Raw genomic sequence first — 15291 nt, 5'->3', positions numbered from 1 at the left:
GGATACCTTGTCCGAGAGATCCCCAGCTGCAGCAGCAGCTTGTTTCTTCTCTGCAGTGAGCTTGTGATAGCTCCATACATAAGTACTTACATGTATGCTCTGTCCATGGAGTTTTGTTGGGCCCTATGGTTCAAACCCAACAATGTAACCATATCCTTCCTCTTTCTTCAGCCATTATCCGTGTAACTGAAAGAAAAGTGTCGGTGAATTGCCCAAAATCTGGCACAAGGCGAACCCCGCGAGATGTGGAATGTCGAAGCAAGCGCTCTGGCCAGCTTCTGGCCTGATCTCCTTGGTATGCCCCAGGATTTTGGAGCTCTCGACCCTCCCCAATCACAGCTGCTGGTTCAGTCTACACCTCCGTCTTGGGTACCTTAAATCGGCATATGCGCGGCAGATGGCCGACGATCTTGCTACGTTGACCCCACGGACATGTGATGATGCACCAGAAAGCTTCATATCCCCCTCCTCTGTTCCGCTTCTTCTCCCCGTCCGCATGCAAATGTGGGAACTTGCCCTATATTGATGTCTGGGGAATTTACCCTGGACCAGACGCCGCGGAGATGAAGGGCAGTATCGCGTGATGTGCGGGATGATACGCCGAAGTCTACGATCGTATCATCCGGGACACGTCGGCACCTAGCGGCGGACATAATCTGCTCTCATTGCCGGACATATGAATTCTGGTGGTCTGAATAACGCGTGATCTATCTTCTAAAAAGGGCACTTCGGCTCAACGCCCGTTGTTGCGGTCTGTTAGCCGTGTGTAGGCTGCGGTCATCCACCCGCTTTGTCCCCAAACTCCCCGTCAACACGCCTTGGAGACCAATGAGTACAAACCTGGGGAGGCGAAGCTATGGGGTCCCCACGGAGATTGAACTTGCCATGTTTACGCTCCTTCAGCGCCGTGTATCTCTGCATTCTTGTGTTATTGTGGTGGCAGGGGTTACAAAGCTGCCTGCATCCCATCTTGCGATTCCAAGCTTCTGCAGTAGGCTATCGTAAGTTCTTTGCGGATTCCGATCGGCCGCAGCTTTTGATATTGCCCCGACTATGCCGTGAAATGGCATTCGATAACTGATTTCACGTACTATAGCAGCTACATGGCATCTTGTACTGCCGATCATGGTGCATGCCGAGTACGGACAAGCAGCGGTAGTTTTCTCGTAGAGTTTCACTCATGTATATCAGCCTCATATAGGAGTTGAAATAAAGGTTTCAAGTTGGGAAACTCGCGGAAGGCTTTACATGGATCGGGACATCGTGCTTGGGTGTCCCACTTACTTACTCGTACATGCATGCATCTGGTTTTACCTAAATGGTCCTGTTTGAGTATCTTCTGGAACCATGTCGTTCGCTGGTTAAGAATAGCACACAGTTCTAGATTCCAGAAACGACCAGAGTCTTGAATATCTGAGAGTGCCTGTGCTGTCAGGCATTTCACTGATGCATATTTGGATCATAGATGTGTTGTAAGAATGAGTGTTTACAATCAACAGCCAACGTGTGAACACATCCTTATGAGCTTCAGATCTCATTCTCTTTAACTAATCAACTGTGAGTCATGAGAACTTGCACGGTAGAATGCAGGCCTGCTCTGGAAGTAAAATCAAGAGTTTAGTGAGATTCGTAAAACCTGCTGAATGATATAAGGTTATATTGTATGTTGTTCTACCGTGTAGTTGATTATGTTTAAGTTACCCCACCTGAACTACAAGTTCACAAGCGATGGGACATTGCAGATAATGGGCGATGTATATGAACTCAAATCAAGTAAATCCAATCGTGTTTCGTATTTTAAATTCTTGCTTTGTTTTATGTGTTGATCCACGGGGTGGAAATGCCTACGTCCTAGATTTTGGACGATACAGGGTAAGTATATCGGAAGGGACATATGTAAGCCGGGAACGGACAATCTGCAGGCCGATCCTTCTCTGTGTGAATCAGCAACCTTATTGGCCAACCATCTCATCGCGACTTCTGCCTTAGCTTCACATCCATTTTGATTGAGGGCAAGAAGCCAAGCCTGAGTTTGACTCATCATCAATCGCTTTACCTCATCGACCAGCATCATACAACTGAAGCATCTCATACATAAGGTACTTCTAATGAGATCTAATTAAGGTTAGAGCGCAAATCGTGGCGAAACGCACAGTGGGTGAGAGTAACAAAGAAGGTTCAGGTAAGAGCATATTTCCTTTACCATTTCTTCGAATACTTTTATCTCCATCAAACATCTTTTACTACTACCTTCTTTGAAGCATAGCAAAATTTTCTTCTGGAAAAATTATGCGTGAAATTGCGTAATGCATTCATTGTTTGGCACTGACTGCCACCTGCAAACTGGTTGTGAATACATCTTGATGCTTACTACTACCTTACAGTGACCACTTCAAAATTCAACCTCGCAACCCGATCCTAAAACATCGACTACTACACTTATTTGGCGACGCTGTAACTTCACGATGTCTGAGATCCGAACCCAGGAGGCTGGCGCCCCGATCGCGAAGGAGACTGAGAGCATGAAAGTGGAAGAGAACAAGCCGTTCTCCTGGCTGTACGTTTGGCAAGTATCATTGTCATGAATATGTGTTAATATCAGTGGCAGCGAACCGCACCCTACCTTCGTCATCATCCTCGTTGGCCCCGAGGAATCTCCTTTTGGTATCCAGAAGGATTTCCTTTGTTCCCGATCCGAGTTCTACGAAAAGCATTTTTCAGCGACGAACCAAGATGAGAAAATCGAGCACATTGTCAAGCTCCCAGAAACGACAAAGGAAATCTTTGGACTCGCCCAAAACTTCCTCTACACAGAAAGGGTTATCTCGGATGAGTCTAACGTGCCATCCTACGAGGCCCTTGTTGGCCTTTGGAAGCTGGGTCACAAACTCGGTATCAAGGGGCTTTGCGACAAAGCTCTTACTGCCATGATCGACTGTCGTCGTATCACAGAAACGATCCCAGCGACACCTCTTCTCATTCAGGTCTGGAAAGATACGCCTGAAGGGTCTTCGATTAGGAAGCTGCTGCTCTCATGGACTGCCGAGTATATGAGATCTTCGGACGCCAGGGCAGAGTTTGCCAAGTCACTGCCTCAAGAAGTCCTAAGCGAGCTTGTTGTCGCCATGAGCTCCTTCGATACGGTTCCCACGCCAGAAGAACAACCTGCTGCTGTCGCACTTCCATCGGTGACGCCTCGAAAGAACGTCCATTATCTCGAAGATGAGCCGGACAACGAAGCCAAGAAGAGCAGGCGAACGAGTGGCACCTCAGTCAACACTCCTTTGTCAGCGGATCGATCGATCAAGGCACGTGGTTCTCTGCCCAAACCTGCTTCCAGACGTCGAACTAGTGCAGGGTTCGCGGAAGCAAGAGACTTCACCACAGCACAGAAGCTTGAGTTCTGCGCTGACCTGTTGACTCGCATGCTATCTGGGCCTGGTATGTTGTACTGTATTTACCCTAAGAAGAGCAACAGCTAACTCTCGACATAGGCTTCTGGACCAGACTTGTTGGTCCATTCCGAGATGCCGTCGAGCCGGTTGAAGACGGCGTTCCAGACTACTTCGAAAAGGTCAAGCGGCCTATGGATCTTAGCACGATCAAGGTCAAGATGGACCGCAAGGAGTACAATGACGAGGAAGAGTTCCTGAGGGATGTGCGCCAGATTTTTGACAACTGCTTCACATACTGGAAGAAGGGCGATCCTATGTGGCTTGCCGGAGAGAAGCTCCAAAAGACCTTTGAGGACAAGTTTTCCCACATGAACAAGTGGATCTCTAAGATGGGTGGCGATGAGGTCGAGTAGGCTCATTCTCACTTGCCATCTCACAAAAGCCCCTACCCGGATGGCAAACCGGTGGGTCACGATAAAAGCGAGACAATTTGGGTGAGGTGGTAGGCTCTTGGTGTCTCGATTATTGTTTAGACCACCTGAGTCCCTGGGGACTGTCTTCAACGTGTTGGCACATGCTGCAACTCTCAGAGACAGCTTGAATCATCTTCAGCATTAGAGTAATTATTGGGCTGTCTGCCGGTCTCTTGAATTGGGACTGTAGATGGGGGATTATGAAGAGGTTAATGTGGTTGTGTTACAGGTAATCGGCTTTTTCGCAGGGTCTGTCTATGACCCAAGGTCTTGGGGGCTGGGTCGAGACTACGGAGTATGGTTCTTTATTATGTTAGAATGAGTTAGCAACTCTACGAATAATCACTTGTGTTGTACTACAGAGCACGAGCCAAATCTCCGATCGACAAGCTAGCTGAGGATCATGAAATTTGACAGCATCCGGAGGAATTAGACCGAACGCCAAGTGATAAGTGCAGCACGATCTTGAGGAAGCACTGACTTGAGATGGACAGTGATAATTTGTTTTATATTAGAGCACTTCGGAATGTAGGTTTCCGTCGGCGAAGGATATTGGAAGATGGATCCAGCTGAAGTATGGAGGACGGGAGGATGCATAGTGTGTGCAGTCAGCTAGTCTGTATCAATGGATAGTTGCATTCACGAGAGCCAGCTCAATGATACGCGTTTGTGCCTGCTTGTTTCGTTTAAGAGTCGGTAGTCAATGCATGTAACCTTGGCCCAGGTCCGAATATTGTTGCATGAAGCCGATGATGAGTTGTCAGTGGGTTTGTTTCCATGACCAGGTCATCAAACAACAACAGGTTTTCTCTCATGGCATCGTCATTGAAGCTATGTCCCAGCAGCCACGTGTTGGCGACATCGTGATGATAGCCAAGTTAATTGATTAATTAATTGCTTAATCAATCGAGTCGCGCGAAAAACATACAGACGCAAACAATAAAACCAGTCTTTAGGTTAGTCTTAGTCTGGGGAACCGACGCAGAGGCGGACCATGATTGAAATTAAGATTGCCACTGACGTTGCTGGGTTTAGCCATAGAGCCCCTGTTAATTGACTGCTGGTTAATACCGCATGACCTGGTCTGGTTAAATAACCTGAAACCAATGGGAGGTTGAGTCTCTCAACCAAAGAGAGGCGAGGAATCTAGAGAGATGGTCGGTAAGAGGTTTGAAAGAGGAGATGTACCATATCTTTGTTCTAAACTCAAAAGTTAATATTCGATTGGCTATTGTCTCATGTCTCTTGATGTTTTTGATGGCTTCTTTGTTGGTACGTACTGGGTCAAAACTCCGATGGGTGAAGCGCCAAGTCTGTTTTGTTCCTGCATCAGGCGGCTTTTTAGCGCAACGGGCCTCGGTTAGCAGCTGCAGCTTCCACTGGACCCCTGAAGTTACAGCACTTCCGACCACTCAGAGACCATCTCGGGTGACATGCCCCAGTGTGCAGGTCTCAGGTACCTGCCGTAAAGGGTAACCAAACTTTTCCATTGTCCTTCCCATCTTGCAGGAACAGAAAGACAAAAGGAGCACTTTATTCGATCTGAGAATCGAGATGCAGTACCATACATCTCTCAAAGCTAAGTGAGTTGGCTCTCAGTAATACCCATACCAAATTGGTCTTGTTCTCACAAAATTGCGCTCTCTTAGACTATAGCCGAGTAGCGCCCGCCTTGGGTCTTGGGGATGGAGTGTGTGGGCGGCTAATCAACCTCTAGAATCTATCAGTCCATTGGTTTGTTGTGCTAAAGGGCTGTCATTTCAACCAGGCCGGCGATCATCTGGGAGAATTCAGGTTGGGAAATATCGTAAACTGAGGCGAAATCATTTTGAACGGTGTCTTGCAGATCTGGAACCATAGAAGGTAGCACAGCCTACTTTTATATGTTTGTATACTCTGCCTGCGTTTCAATGCCAACTCTTTGGGCACGCTTTCAAAACATCTTCCTCTATCGCAGTATCAGGTCCTAAATACCCCTCGGCCATAATAGGTATGGTGTTTTTTTCGAATTGTTCCTAGAATCAATAGAGATTAATCATTGGTGGTGATAGAAGACAACCACGATGGGGACTTGAAATTAAAAAGACGGATTAGGGGCCCCCCTTGTCCCTGTCAACCCCAGGAGAGAACCAGGGCCACATCTGCTTCTGCATTATCCTCCGTCTTGGTCTAGCGACACCAGCCTATCATGGCCATGAAACCCGTCCCCATTGTGCCAGGGAAGGAAGGGTCGAGTTTTTCGACGGTTGTTGCTTCCCGAGACGAGACCTGAGTTAGAGTCTCTCCTTCCTGGACTTGGCGTGGTCTCTGCACCTGCCCACAGGTATTTACTTACATCTAGACCCCCATCTCTCTACAACCTCACTCTTGGATCTTCCCTCACCATCCTCTTTATCCATTCTTGTTGTCGTCGCTATCATCCTTCAGAGAATCGTTATTTTTCGATACTCGTTACGTTCTTTAACAACAACAAGAAACCTGCATATCCTCGATTCTAGTCTTATCTAGTATCATCCATTCACTCACTCGCTTGCTATCTGCTCACTCAATACGAAACCGCTTCTCCACTACCATCGTTATACCCTGTCGTCAAGATGCTTTTCCGAACTCTTGCCTCCGTCGCTCTTCTGGCTTGTGCCAGCAACGCTGCCTCCTCGCCTCAGCCTTACAAGCTGATCAAGGGCCCCGTTGAAGGTCTCAGCTTCGCTCGTCGCTCTACTCCCGGATACCAACCCGATCAGTCTGTCTGTGGTGGTGGTGGCAAGACTTGCGCTGATGCTTGTGGTGCCGGATATGAGTCTTGCCCTTCTGAGGATGACCAAACCCACTGCTTCAACCCTACTGTGAAGCAGTCCTGCTGCTTTTTGACGGCTCTGGAAGTAAGTACTATCAAAGTCGATCAATGAGGCCTGTACAGCCCGGTGAGCAACCTGAATACTAACTGTATCGTTAGACTCTTGTGACAAGGGCTTCTACTGCTCTCACGACACCAAGGCCCAGACCTGGTGCTGCCCTGACTCTATGGATCTTGCTGAGTGTGCCGCTGCGTATGGCGTTGAGGACGGCCTCAAGACCGAGAAGCTCATGACTAGCACCGCTACTACCCTTGCTGAGACCACCACTGCTGAGCCCACTACCACTGCTGAGCCCACCACCACTGCTGTCCCTACAACCTCTTCTGAGCTCGAGACCACCTCGACAACTGTCTACATCACCAGCACCTCTATGGACTCCACCTCCACCGAGGCTCCTACCACCTCTGCTGCCCCTACCACTTCTTCAGTTGTCGTTAAGACCACAACCAAGGCTGATAAGACCACCGTCGTTGCTCCTAGCTCGGGCTACAGCACTGCTTGGAGTGGTTCTAACAGCACCATTGCCACTGCCGCTCCTACTCAGCCATCTGAGTCTGCCCCTGGCTCTGCTGAGCCTTCCAGCATCAGCAGTGGTGCATCTCTCACCGGCGTGAGCGCTCTGCTTCTCGCCGCTGCTGGTGCCTTTGCCCTCCTCTAAATTCACTCTGCCCCGTGATTACACTGGCTCTCGCAAGAAGCCTGCTGAACAAGGCGCCAACGGCAAATAATGAGTTTATGATGAAGAGAGCAATGGGACGTTTGATATACGAAACACGTCTGGAGGGATGCTTGTTGGAGAAAACCAATGGTGCAATGCTGAGATTCATATTCTTCTGATGAAATACCCCCTTTATCAAATATCCTTCAGTCTACGTCCCACTTCAACCGGAGTTGATCGGCTTGGTGTTTTTCTTGGTTTGGAAAAGAGCATGAGGAGGACGAGTTACAACGAAATGAGAAACGCTCAGCGCTTGGAACAGAAAAGATACATTCATACGCTTGGTACGCGGTCTTCGTACACTTACTTACACCTTAAATTCTAGTTACTATTCGTCACTGCGAGAGCTCAGTCTCCGCCTCGTATACTTGACATTAATAATTGCCCTGGTAGACAATTTTACTCAACATTGCACATAAACAAACATATTTGTGATACCTGTGACCGAGCGTAGATTGGTTACCTGCTCTTTGCAAAAAGATAAGGTAACAGGCACACATGTGACCAAGTGTAGGATTTGGTGTAACATTGTTGAGCTTAGTGGAGGACAACCGCTTGAAGTACCGCCATAAGGGTATGTCGGATAGATCTGTAGTTATATCACGGGCTAGATAGCCGAGACTCGTCTTCAGGGTTCTAGGATGATACGAGCTGTCAGTCAGAGTCCACATTTGGGGTTTGACAAGGAAGATGCGCACGGCTTGCTCGAGAGCGAGTCAGTCAGTGTACAGGCAGTCTCTAGACATAGATGAGACACAATGCCTATCCGATTGCAAGCAAAGAACTACGTGATACTTGGACCCCAACTTTGGTCATAATCGACCGTCAGCTGTGATGTCACATGGAACGAACAGTGAGGTCGCATGACAGCCCACAAACTCGAAGCAAAAGAGAACAGATGATTCATCCATCTGATTCTAAGCCGTGTGAGCACTCTGTAGTAGCAGCATCGAAAGGTAAAACGGACGGGTATTAGTTCTCTTCGTCTAAGTTATGATATACGCTATCAGCAGCGCAGAAAAGAAAAGCTCAAGGGAGTTGTCCCCATATCACTTGGTTCCGGCATTTATAGCTTTGTTATGTATTTCATTGTTCCTACTCTTCGAACTTGTTTCGTTTCATCGTTTAGGGTTGTCTATTTCGTAGAACATAAAAGATCGCACGCTTAGTTGGCACCAACGGTCTCGGGCACCTTGTTGGCGTCGTAGCCGTATTTCTCCTTGAGCTTCTCGACGGCCTCGACGTACTTGGCCTGAGCGGCTTCGGGGGTGAGCTGGTCCTGCTCAACGACCTTCTTCCAGGCGTTGTACTTGGCCTTGCCCTTAGCTAGGAGTTAGTCCTGTCGTCGCGTGATGGAAGGCTAGGGGAATAGAGCTTGCCTTGAGATCGAACATGCCAGGCTGGGTGGCAGCCTTGAAGTCCTCGCCGTTGGCGACCTTGTAGAGAGCTGGAGAATCCCAGTTAGCTGAGAAGCACAAATTTGTAATAAGGAGATCTTTACCGTAGAGCTCGAGGAGCTCGTCGGGACTGGGCTTAGAAGTGAGCTTCTTGGAGTCCTCGACAGCCTTCTGGAAAGATTCAGACATGGTGGCGGTATTTGTTTGGTTGAAGAGAGAGTTTTGGAGAGTTGTTGTTTGAAGATCGAGTTTGTATCAGGAGAAAGAAGGAGAAAGAAAAGAGGTGTTGGGATCCAATGTTTGTTGAGGAACTTGGCTTCTCCCGGCGGGCGGGTTAAGTTATAGCGGGGTCATGGGACTGGCTTCAGTTCATCATTGCCTTAGAGAGGGGGTGCGGGCAGGATTCGACAGTGACGTCGTGAGCTGCTATTGGTTGGGTTTTCTCAGTGAGGGGAGCTTTTCGTCAGTGAGGATCAAGACCAAGGGACCAAACTTGGGGACCTGCCGAGGAAGGAAGGGACATGCTTATTACAGTACAACTGAATGATGATTAAAAGCACGTGGAGTGCAGGGGACATATATCCAGATCTTTGTTACCTGCAGTAAAACACTTGACATCTCGTTTCAACACGAGAGTGAATATTCTAGAATGAAATTCGACGGAAATAACAATAGCTACCTACTAACTTATGGCCATGATTTTATGGCGAAGGAGGTCTCAGCTTTTGTTGCGACAATAGTCGGACGAGCGCAACTACTCAATCCAATGCACAGGCCGCTTATCAAAACTCCCATTGCAATAAAAGCTACGATAGCTTCATTCAATGAAACTTGATACCGCAACGAGCCTGAAACCCAAGCCGTTACGGACTATTCCTTTGCTACATAGCCTTGAACTCGTCATAGACCGCTTTCTGAGACTATCGGGACGGAACAAACTTACTTACCTACATCCTAGTCAGTGTCAAACTGTCTTTTCACATGTCTCTCCGCCACTATCTACACTTAACAAGAGCAACAGATAGTCAAATCAACCACAATATTCAAGCTTCCAAGAGACCTGAACACCAATCCTCATCCTAAATCGGTTTGCTAAAATGACACAAACGGTGGTTGTCTTGGGTGGAAGCCTGGGCGGTATGGCGGTCACCCACCAGCTTCTCAAGTACACCCGGCCTCACCAAGAAGACCTCAAAGTTATACTTGTCTCCAAGGTACTCGCATAAACTTGGACAAGCCAATGCAACAAACTGACAAATTCTTAGAACAGCCATTTCTACTGGAACCTGGCGTCCGTTCGCGCCATTGTTCCAGGCGTTGTAAAAGACGAGGAGATCTTCGCTCCTATCCAGCCCGGTCTGGACCAATATCCTCCTGGAAGTGCTCACTTCATCGTCGGCACTGCATCGGCTGTTGATCCCGAAGCGCGCACCGTAACGGTTGAACCAGAGACTGGAGCCAGCACGAAGCTGAAATATGACCACCTTGTCGTTGCTACCGGAGCCGAGACCGTTGACCCATCACTTCCATGGAAGGCTTCTACCTCACATGAAGAGCTCGTTGCCAGTCTTCACCGCACCGCTGACAAGGTCGAGAGGGCTACTCACGTTGTTATCGCTGGCGCCGGAGCTACAGGTGTTGAGCTGGCAGGCGAAATCCAATATGCTTATCCTTCGACCACCGTTGTGCTCCTCTCGGCCGACGATAAAGTTCTTGGAGGAGACTCAATCGCCGGCCGTGCTGAATCCGAACTCCGCCGTCTAGGAGTTGAGATCCGTGCCGGTGTTCGCTCCGAAGAAACTACCGAACTTCCTGATGGCAAGACGCTTGTAAAGTTATCGAATGGCGAAAGTATAGCAACTGATGTTTTCCTGGCGACTATGGGGCTTCGACCCAATTCAGGGTTCCTGCCCAAGGAGTGGCTTAACGAACATGGCTACGCAGATGTGGACGATGAGATGCGCGTCAAAGCCGCAAGTGGTGTGTGGGCAGTTGGAGACGTTGTGTCCAAACCTCGTGCTGGTTTCCTAATCACAGAGGCCCAGGCCGCGGGTGTCTATAAGAACATTGATCTAGTGCTCAAAGGCAAAGAGCCGCAACCCGTGAGTGGTCCTCGGGTGGACGCTTTTATATGCGCCACGGGTCGAAGTCGTGGAGCTGGACGGCTAGGCAAAGTCCCTGTGCCATCACTAGCTGTGTGGACAGTCAAGGGTCGGACGTTAGGTCTCGAGCGTACGAAAAAGTACGCCAATGGGACTATGTGGTGATAAAAAGTACGAGTGGTGGAACGCCTAATATCCTATTCAAGAAAGCGCCATGATATTCCTACAAAGAAAAAGCAACATACCCACTCTGTAGTCTAATTAAATCCGCCTATCCTCTCTTCTCGTCTTCAATCTCCCTCCGAATCTCTCCAAGAACTTGCTCGCGCGTCCTCAAGTGAGTTTCCAGACCCTCAACCTGCTCACGCACCGTCTGAAGATCCTCCTGTATGCTCTTAAGACTTCCTCCAGCCGCGCTCTTGCCAGTCCCCTCCTCTAGCTCCCTGAGCTCCCTACGCTTATATTCCAGGAGCTGATCTAGTTCCTTCTTGACAAGCGCAGGCTTAGAGTCGCGTTTGCCACCTTTCCGGCGCTCCGCGATCTCCTCCACCTTCTTAATCTTATCCTCGAGATCCTGGAGCTTGCGCTTCAAACGAACCTCCTCCCAATCCTCCGTCTTTTCTGTCGAAAAGTCCGTGCCGGCAGACTTGAAGCCGCTTCGGCCTAGGCGCGTTAGGTATTGGTCGCCGAACTTGGCCTTGCGACCAGTGCTGGTGGTGTCATCGGCCTTGGTAGCCCATCGCGAGTTGGCACCGGTTCGCTGGTTGTCGACTTGGTAATCGATCTGGTTGCGCTCAAAACTGGAACGCAGAGACGCGGGAACAGCACGGGGAATTCGGAAACCTTCGTGTCGATTATTAAGGATATGTAGAAAAGCGAGGCATGCGTCCTTGTTGATGGTCGATTGCGCCGAAGGGTTGATCAGGTTCCAAGCGGATCGGATATCGGTATCGGGAACGTCGAGGGACTCGTAGAGGTCGCTGAGCGCATTGACTACTCTTGTCAGCCATATCCTTTAGGACCGATACTTGCAGACTTACAGTCAACTTCGCCGCGCGCGTTTCTGTTCTCTTGGTAGATCTGTTCATATTTGGACTTGTCTGCAGGCTTCATGTACCACTCGAAGCCATCCTTGAGCCCAAGATCTTCCGAATCATCCTCAACTTGCTCGAATTGCACCGACTTTCCTGTAATAGCTTGGGTGGCTTGCACCAAATGAGCCTTGGACTCGGGGACAAGCCAGTCAGGCAATGTCGTCGGTACGTCCGCGTATTCCTGGAACATGTCAGCTTCTATATCGCGGCCTCTCTCGGCGACTGTATCGTACTCCGTTCAAGATATCAAAGATAATGCGCATAGCGACACAAAACTCCTCGAAATCAAGGTTTCCATCATTATCCACATCCGCAAGGTCCCATACACGCTCTAGTTGATCATCTCGCAATCCACTGTTCTTCAGAACCGGAGCAGCTTGTTCGCCGGTCAGGAACTTGCCGCCTCCCGTTCGCGCAGAGAAAATATTCCAGTAGGTCTCGATTTCTTGCTCCTCGATCTTGGGCGCTGCCATGATTACGTCTGTGTGCTCTGGGCAGCCTGGTGGATGTGATTCCGAAGTACGTCAAGAAAAAGAGCGCTTATCGTCTAGGTGGAGAAAGGAATTATCGCAATCGTTTTGGCGGCGACCGCAGAGTGTATTGAATTAATGGAGAGACGATGAGGCCGTTCTAAGGTAGGGTAAGTTGAGGAATGGAGGTTGAATGACGAAGCCATAGCTCTCCAGCCACTTCCCCTGATGGATGCCCTGGCACCTGGGCATCTGCGGCCCCCGCTTAGCCAATATCCAAATTAGCGCATAATCTTACTGGACAGTTCATGTAGAATTGTGTGTATAAGTTGAATAGTAGCATATACAATGTTAATTCCAAGTATATCTTTTGAAAGTCTATTTAAGTACAGACGACAAGTGTCATAGTTAGATTCGGTAAGATGACTGGGAGACAAAAGTCAATCCTGAAACGTTGCGACGTTAAGGCCTCCATATCGCTATCTCTTGATTCCCCAGCTGTGCACATCCTGCGCCTCTACCGTCATGTAATCATAAGTCTTTACATACATTAGTAGTGTTTGTTTCATGGTAGGCGATTTGTTTCCATCTTTCGGGCTTCTTCTTGGCTAGGCAATTGGACGTGTGGGATGTGCACAGCCGGGGTATCAAAGAGATGTTGATACTGCTAGTCACTATCCAGCCTAGACGACAGGGTAATCCGCTCTCCACAAGTACCTACAGATATTGCGTTACACTAAATGCCGTGAATCGAAGTCGATCATGCATTTGTATGTCTGTAGTCAGGCATTACTGTACCTGAGTCTATCTATGGCCGGCCTTACGCTAAAACGAGAAGAGGTTCACCGAGATGGCTGTCACTGACTGGCCAACCGCCAATTGAGTGGTTGAGCCCCACTACCCAATTTGGTAGGAACCTGGAGAGAAGAGTCCCTGGACTCGATCCTCAGTGGTTGCAGTTGTAGTGTCCTGTGGATCACAGCGGGTGGAGGGGCGCGGCTGCCACACCCGATAACTTTTTGGAGGGGCAAACCCAGGCAAGAGCGCGCGACGCCAGTGACCCTTAAAATTAATCGCTGGGTCTTTCAGACCGCTCGCCATTGTTCCCGCCCTTTATATACACTCACTGTCTCGGCGCATTGTGAATCTGTCAAGTCACCTTACTCAAACACCTTTAGATACCGTCTAATTCACAATGTCTACAACCACCACCACCACCACCAACCAGCCTATCACGGCTGAATCTATGCTCCGTCTCTTCCCGGACATCGATACCAGCTCAGAGCCTCTCTCCGGTCACGATGAGGAGCAGATCCGTCTTATGGACGAGGTCTGCATTGTCCTTGACGAGAACGACAAGCCAATTGGCACAGCCAGCAAGAAGATTTGTATGTCGACTCTCACCACCACAGTCGTTACCCCTTACTGACTTAGACCTTGCTAGGCCATCTCATGACCAACATCGACAAGGGTCTCCTTCACCGTGCCTTCTCCGTCTTCCTCTTCAACGACAAGAACGAGCTCCTCCTCCAGCAGCGCGCTACCGAGAAGATCACCTTCCCCGACATGTGGACCAACACCTGCTGCTCCCATCCTCTTCACATCCCTACTGAGACTGGTTCTACTCTTGAGGACTCTATTGCTGGTGTCAAGAGAGCCGCTCAGCGTAAGCTTGAGCATGAATTGGGCATCAAGAAGGAGCAGGTACCTTTCGAGGACTTCCACTTCCTTACCCGTATTCACTACAAGGCTCCCAGTGACGGAAAGTGGGGTGAGCACGAGAGTATGTACAAGCCAATTCTTTGATACTGCAAAGTCTAACACAAAACATAGTTGACTACATTCTCTTTATCAAGGCCAACGTCGATCTCGACATCAACGAAAACGAGGTCCGAGATACCCAATACGTCACTCCCGAGAAGCTCAAGCAACAATTCGACGACCCCAGCCTGCTCTTCACTCCTTGGTTCAAACTCATCTGCAACTCTATGCTCTTCGAGTGGTGGCAGAACCTTGACTCTGGCCTCGACAAGTACTTAAACGAGCAGGAGATTCGACGTATGTAATGACTTATGGGGAACGAAATGGGAAGGAAAACGTCGAAAATCGAAAGCATAGACGATTTGTCGCCAGTCGCAGAAACTTCGGTCTGGTGCATTGAATATTCGCATTCAAACAACATAGATATCCGCTCTCGAGCTTTGTGTCAGATTTACACGACGTCTAGAGCTGTTTTTAATTTACGTTATTGACTACTTGGCTTCGACTCGATAAAATGGAGAAGACTCCGAACGGTTTTACGAATCCGGTTCAAGCTCGCTGAACAAGGACGAGAGACAAGCCGAGCATTCATTACTGCATATATGATAAAATAAGGATATTCTAATTGCAAAGCCTGTCATTGGTCCTTTATCAGATCTCAACACAGCTTTGGTTATCAACATCGGCATACATCCACTGGCTACTAGGTTAAGCTCAGTTAGGACAAGCCTATCTTATGCTCGGTTTGATGGCTGAACCTCTTATGTGTAAGCGATTCGTTCTTGGTTCACCGTCGTGTCCGGGTTAGCAAACAAGTCGCACTCGTCAAGTGACACAGTACCACCCAATGACCAGCGAACTAGGCCTAGGTGCCGTCGCAAGCCGCTGCCATCCACCAACAAAGCAGGCAGCATGATGCTCTTTGACAGCTGCTACTGTACAAGTGTGGTAGTTCGCTATCGTAAATTATATTCGCAGCTGCCGGTGGCTTGGGTCTTGACTCGATACTCAGCTTCTATCTGAGAC

General features: G+C 48.9%; 6 protein-coding genes across 6 annotated transcripts; 4 read left to right on the top strand and 2 right to left on the bottom strand.

Annotated features, from left to right (window-relative positions):
* Positions 1 to 2465: 2465 nt before the first annotated feature.
* B0J16DRAFT_402810 (Bromodomain-containing protein) lies at positions 2466 to 4053 on the top strand (the record flags this gene model as incomplete). The annotated part of the gene is made up of 3 exons (XM_046132679.1): positions 2466 to 2557; positions 2609 to 3441; positions 3495 to 4053. 3 exons carry the CDS (start codon positions 2466 to 2468, stop codon positions 3806 to 3808), a joined length of 1239 nt encoding a protein of 412 aa, XP_045980054.1. The 3' UTR covers positions 3809 to 4053.
* A 2409-nt stretch (positions 4054 to 6462) lies between these two features.
* B0J16DRAFT_387308 (uncharacterized protein) lies at positions 6463 to 7381 on the top strand (the record flags this gene model as incomplete). Its single annotated transcript, XM_046131666.1, has 2 exons — positions 6463 to 6747; positions 6836 to 7381. 2 exons carry the CDS (start codon positions 6463 to 6465, stop codon positions 7379 to 7381), a joined length of 831 nt encoding a protein of 276 aa, XP_045980053.1.
* Positions 7382 to 8606: 1225 nt separating this feature from the next.
* Positions 8607 to 9027, bottom strand: B0J16DRAFT_387307 (uncharacterized protein; the record flags this gene model as incomplete). Its single annotated transcript, XM_046131665.1, has 3 exons — positions 8607 to 8762; positions 8878 to 8888; positions 8943 to 9027. 3 exons carry the CDS (start codon positions 9025 to 9027, stop codon positions 8607 to 8609), a joined length of 252 nt encoding a protein of 83 aa, XP_045980052.1.
* A 777-nt stretch (positions 9028 to 9804) lies between these two features.
* B0J16DRAFT_171803 (uncharacterized protein) lies at positions 9805 to 11524 on the top strand. Its single transcript, XM_046122427.1, has 2 exons — positions 9805 to 10052; positions 10104 to 11524. The coding sequence occupies exons 1-2, from the start codon at positions 9936 to 9938 to the stop codon at positions 11103 to 11105; spliced, it is 1119 nt and encodes a 372-aa protein (XP_045980051.1). The 5' UTR covers positions 9805 to 9935; the 3' UTR covers positions 11106 to 11524.
* On the bottom strand, positions 11212 to 12507 carry B0J16DRAFT_387305 (actin cytoskeleton-regulatory complex protein END3-domain-containing protein; the record flags this gene model as incomplete). Its single annotated transcript, XM_046131664.1, has 3 exons — positions 11212 to 11933; positions 11981 to 12215; positions 12268 to 12507. 3 exons carry the CDS (start codon positions 12505 to 12507, stop codon positions 11212 to 11214), a joined length of 1197 nt encoding a protein of 398 aa, XP_045980050.1.
* A 1192-nt stretch (positions 12508 to 13699) lies between these two features.
* B0J16DRAFT_387304 (NUDIX hydrolase domain-like protein) lies at positions 13700 to 14570 on the top strand (the record flags this gene model as incomplete). Its single annotated transcript, XM_046131663.1, has 3 exons — positions 13700 to 13892; positions 13949 to 14287; positions 14338 to 14570. The coding sequence occupies 3 exons, from the start codon at positions 13700 to 13702 to the stop codon at positions 14568 to 14570; spliced, it is 765 nt and encodes a 254-aa protein (XP_045980049.1).
* Positions 14571 to 15291: the final 721 nt, after the last annotated feature.

The sequence above is a fragment of the Fusarium flagelliforme genome (assembly GCF_020744385.1).
Source record: "Fusarium flagelliforme strain FIESC 12 MPI-CAGE-AA-0113 chromosome Unknown B0J16scaffold_6, whole genome shotgun sequence".
NCBI lineage: Eukaryota > Fungi > Ascomycota > Sordariomycetes > Hypocreales > Nectriaceae > Fusarium > Fusarium flagelliforme.
This window is presented reverse-complemented; position numbering and strand designations above follow the sequence as displayed.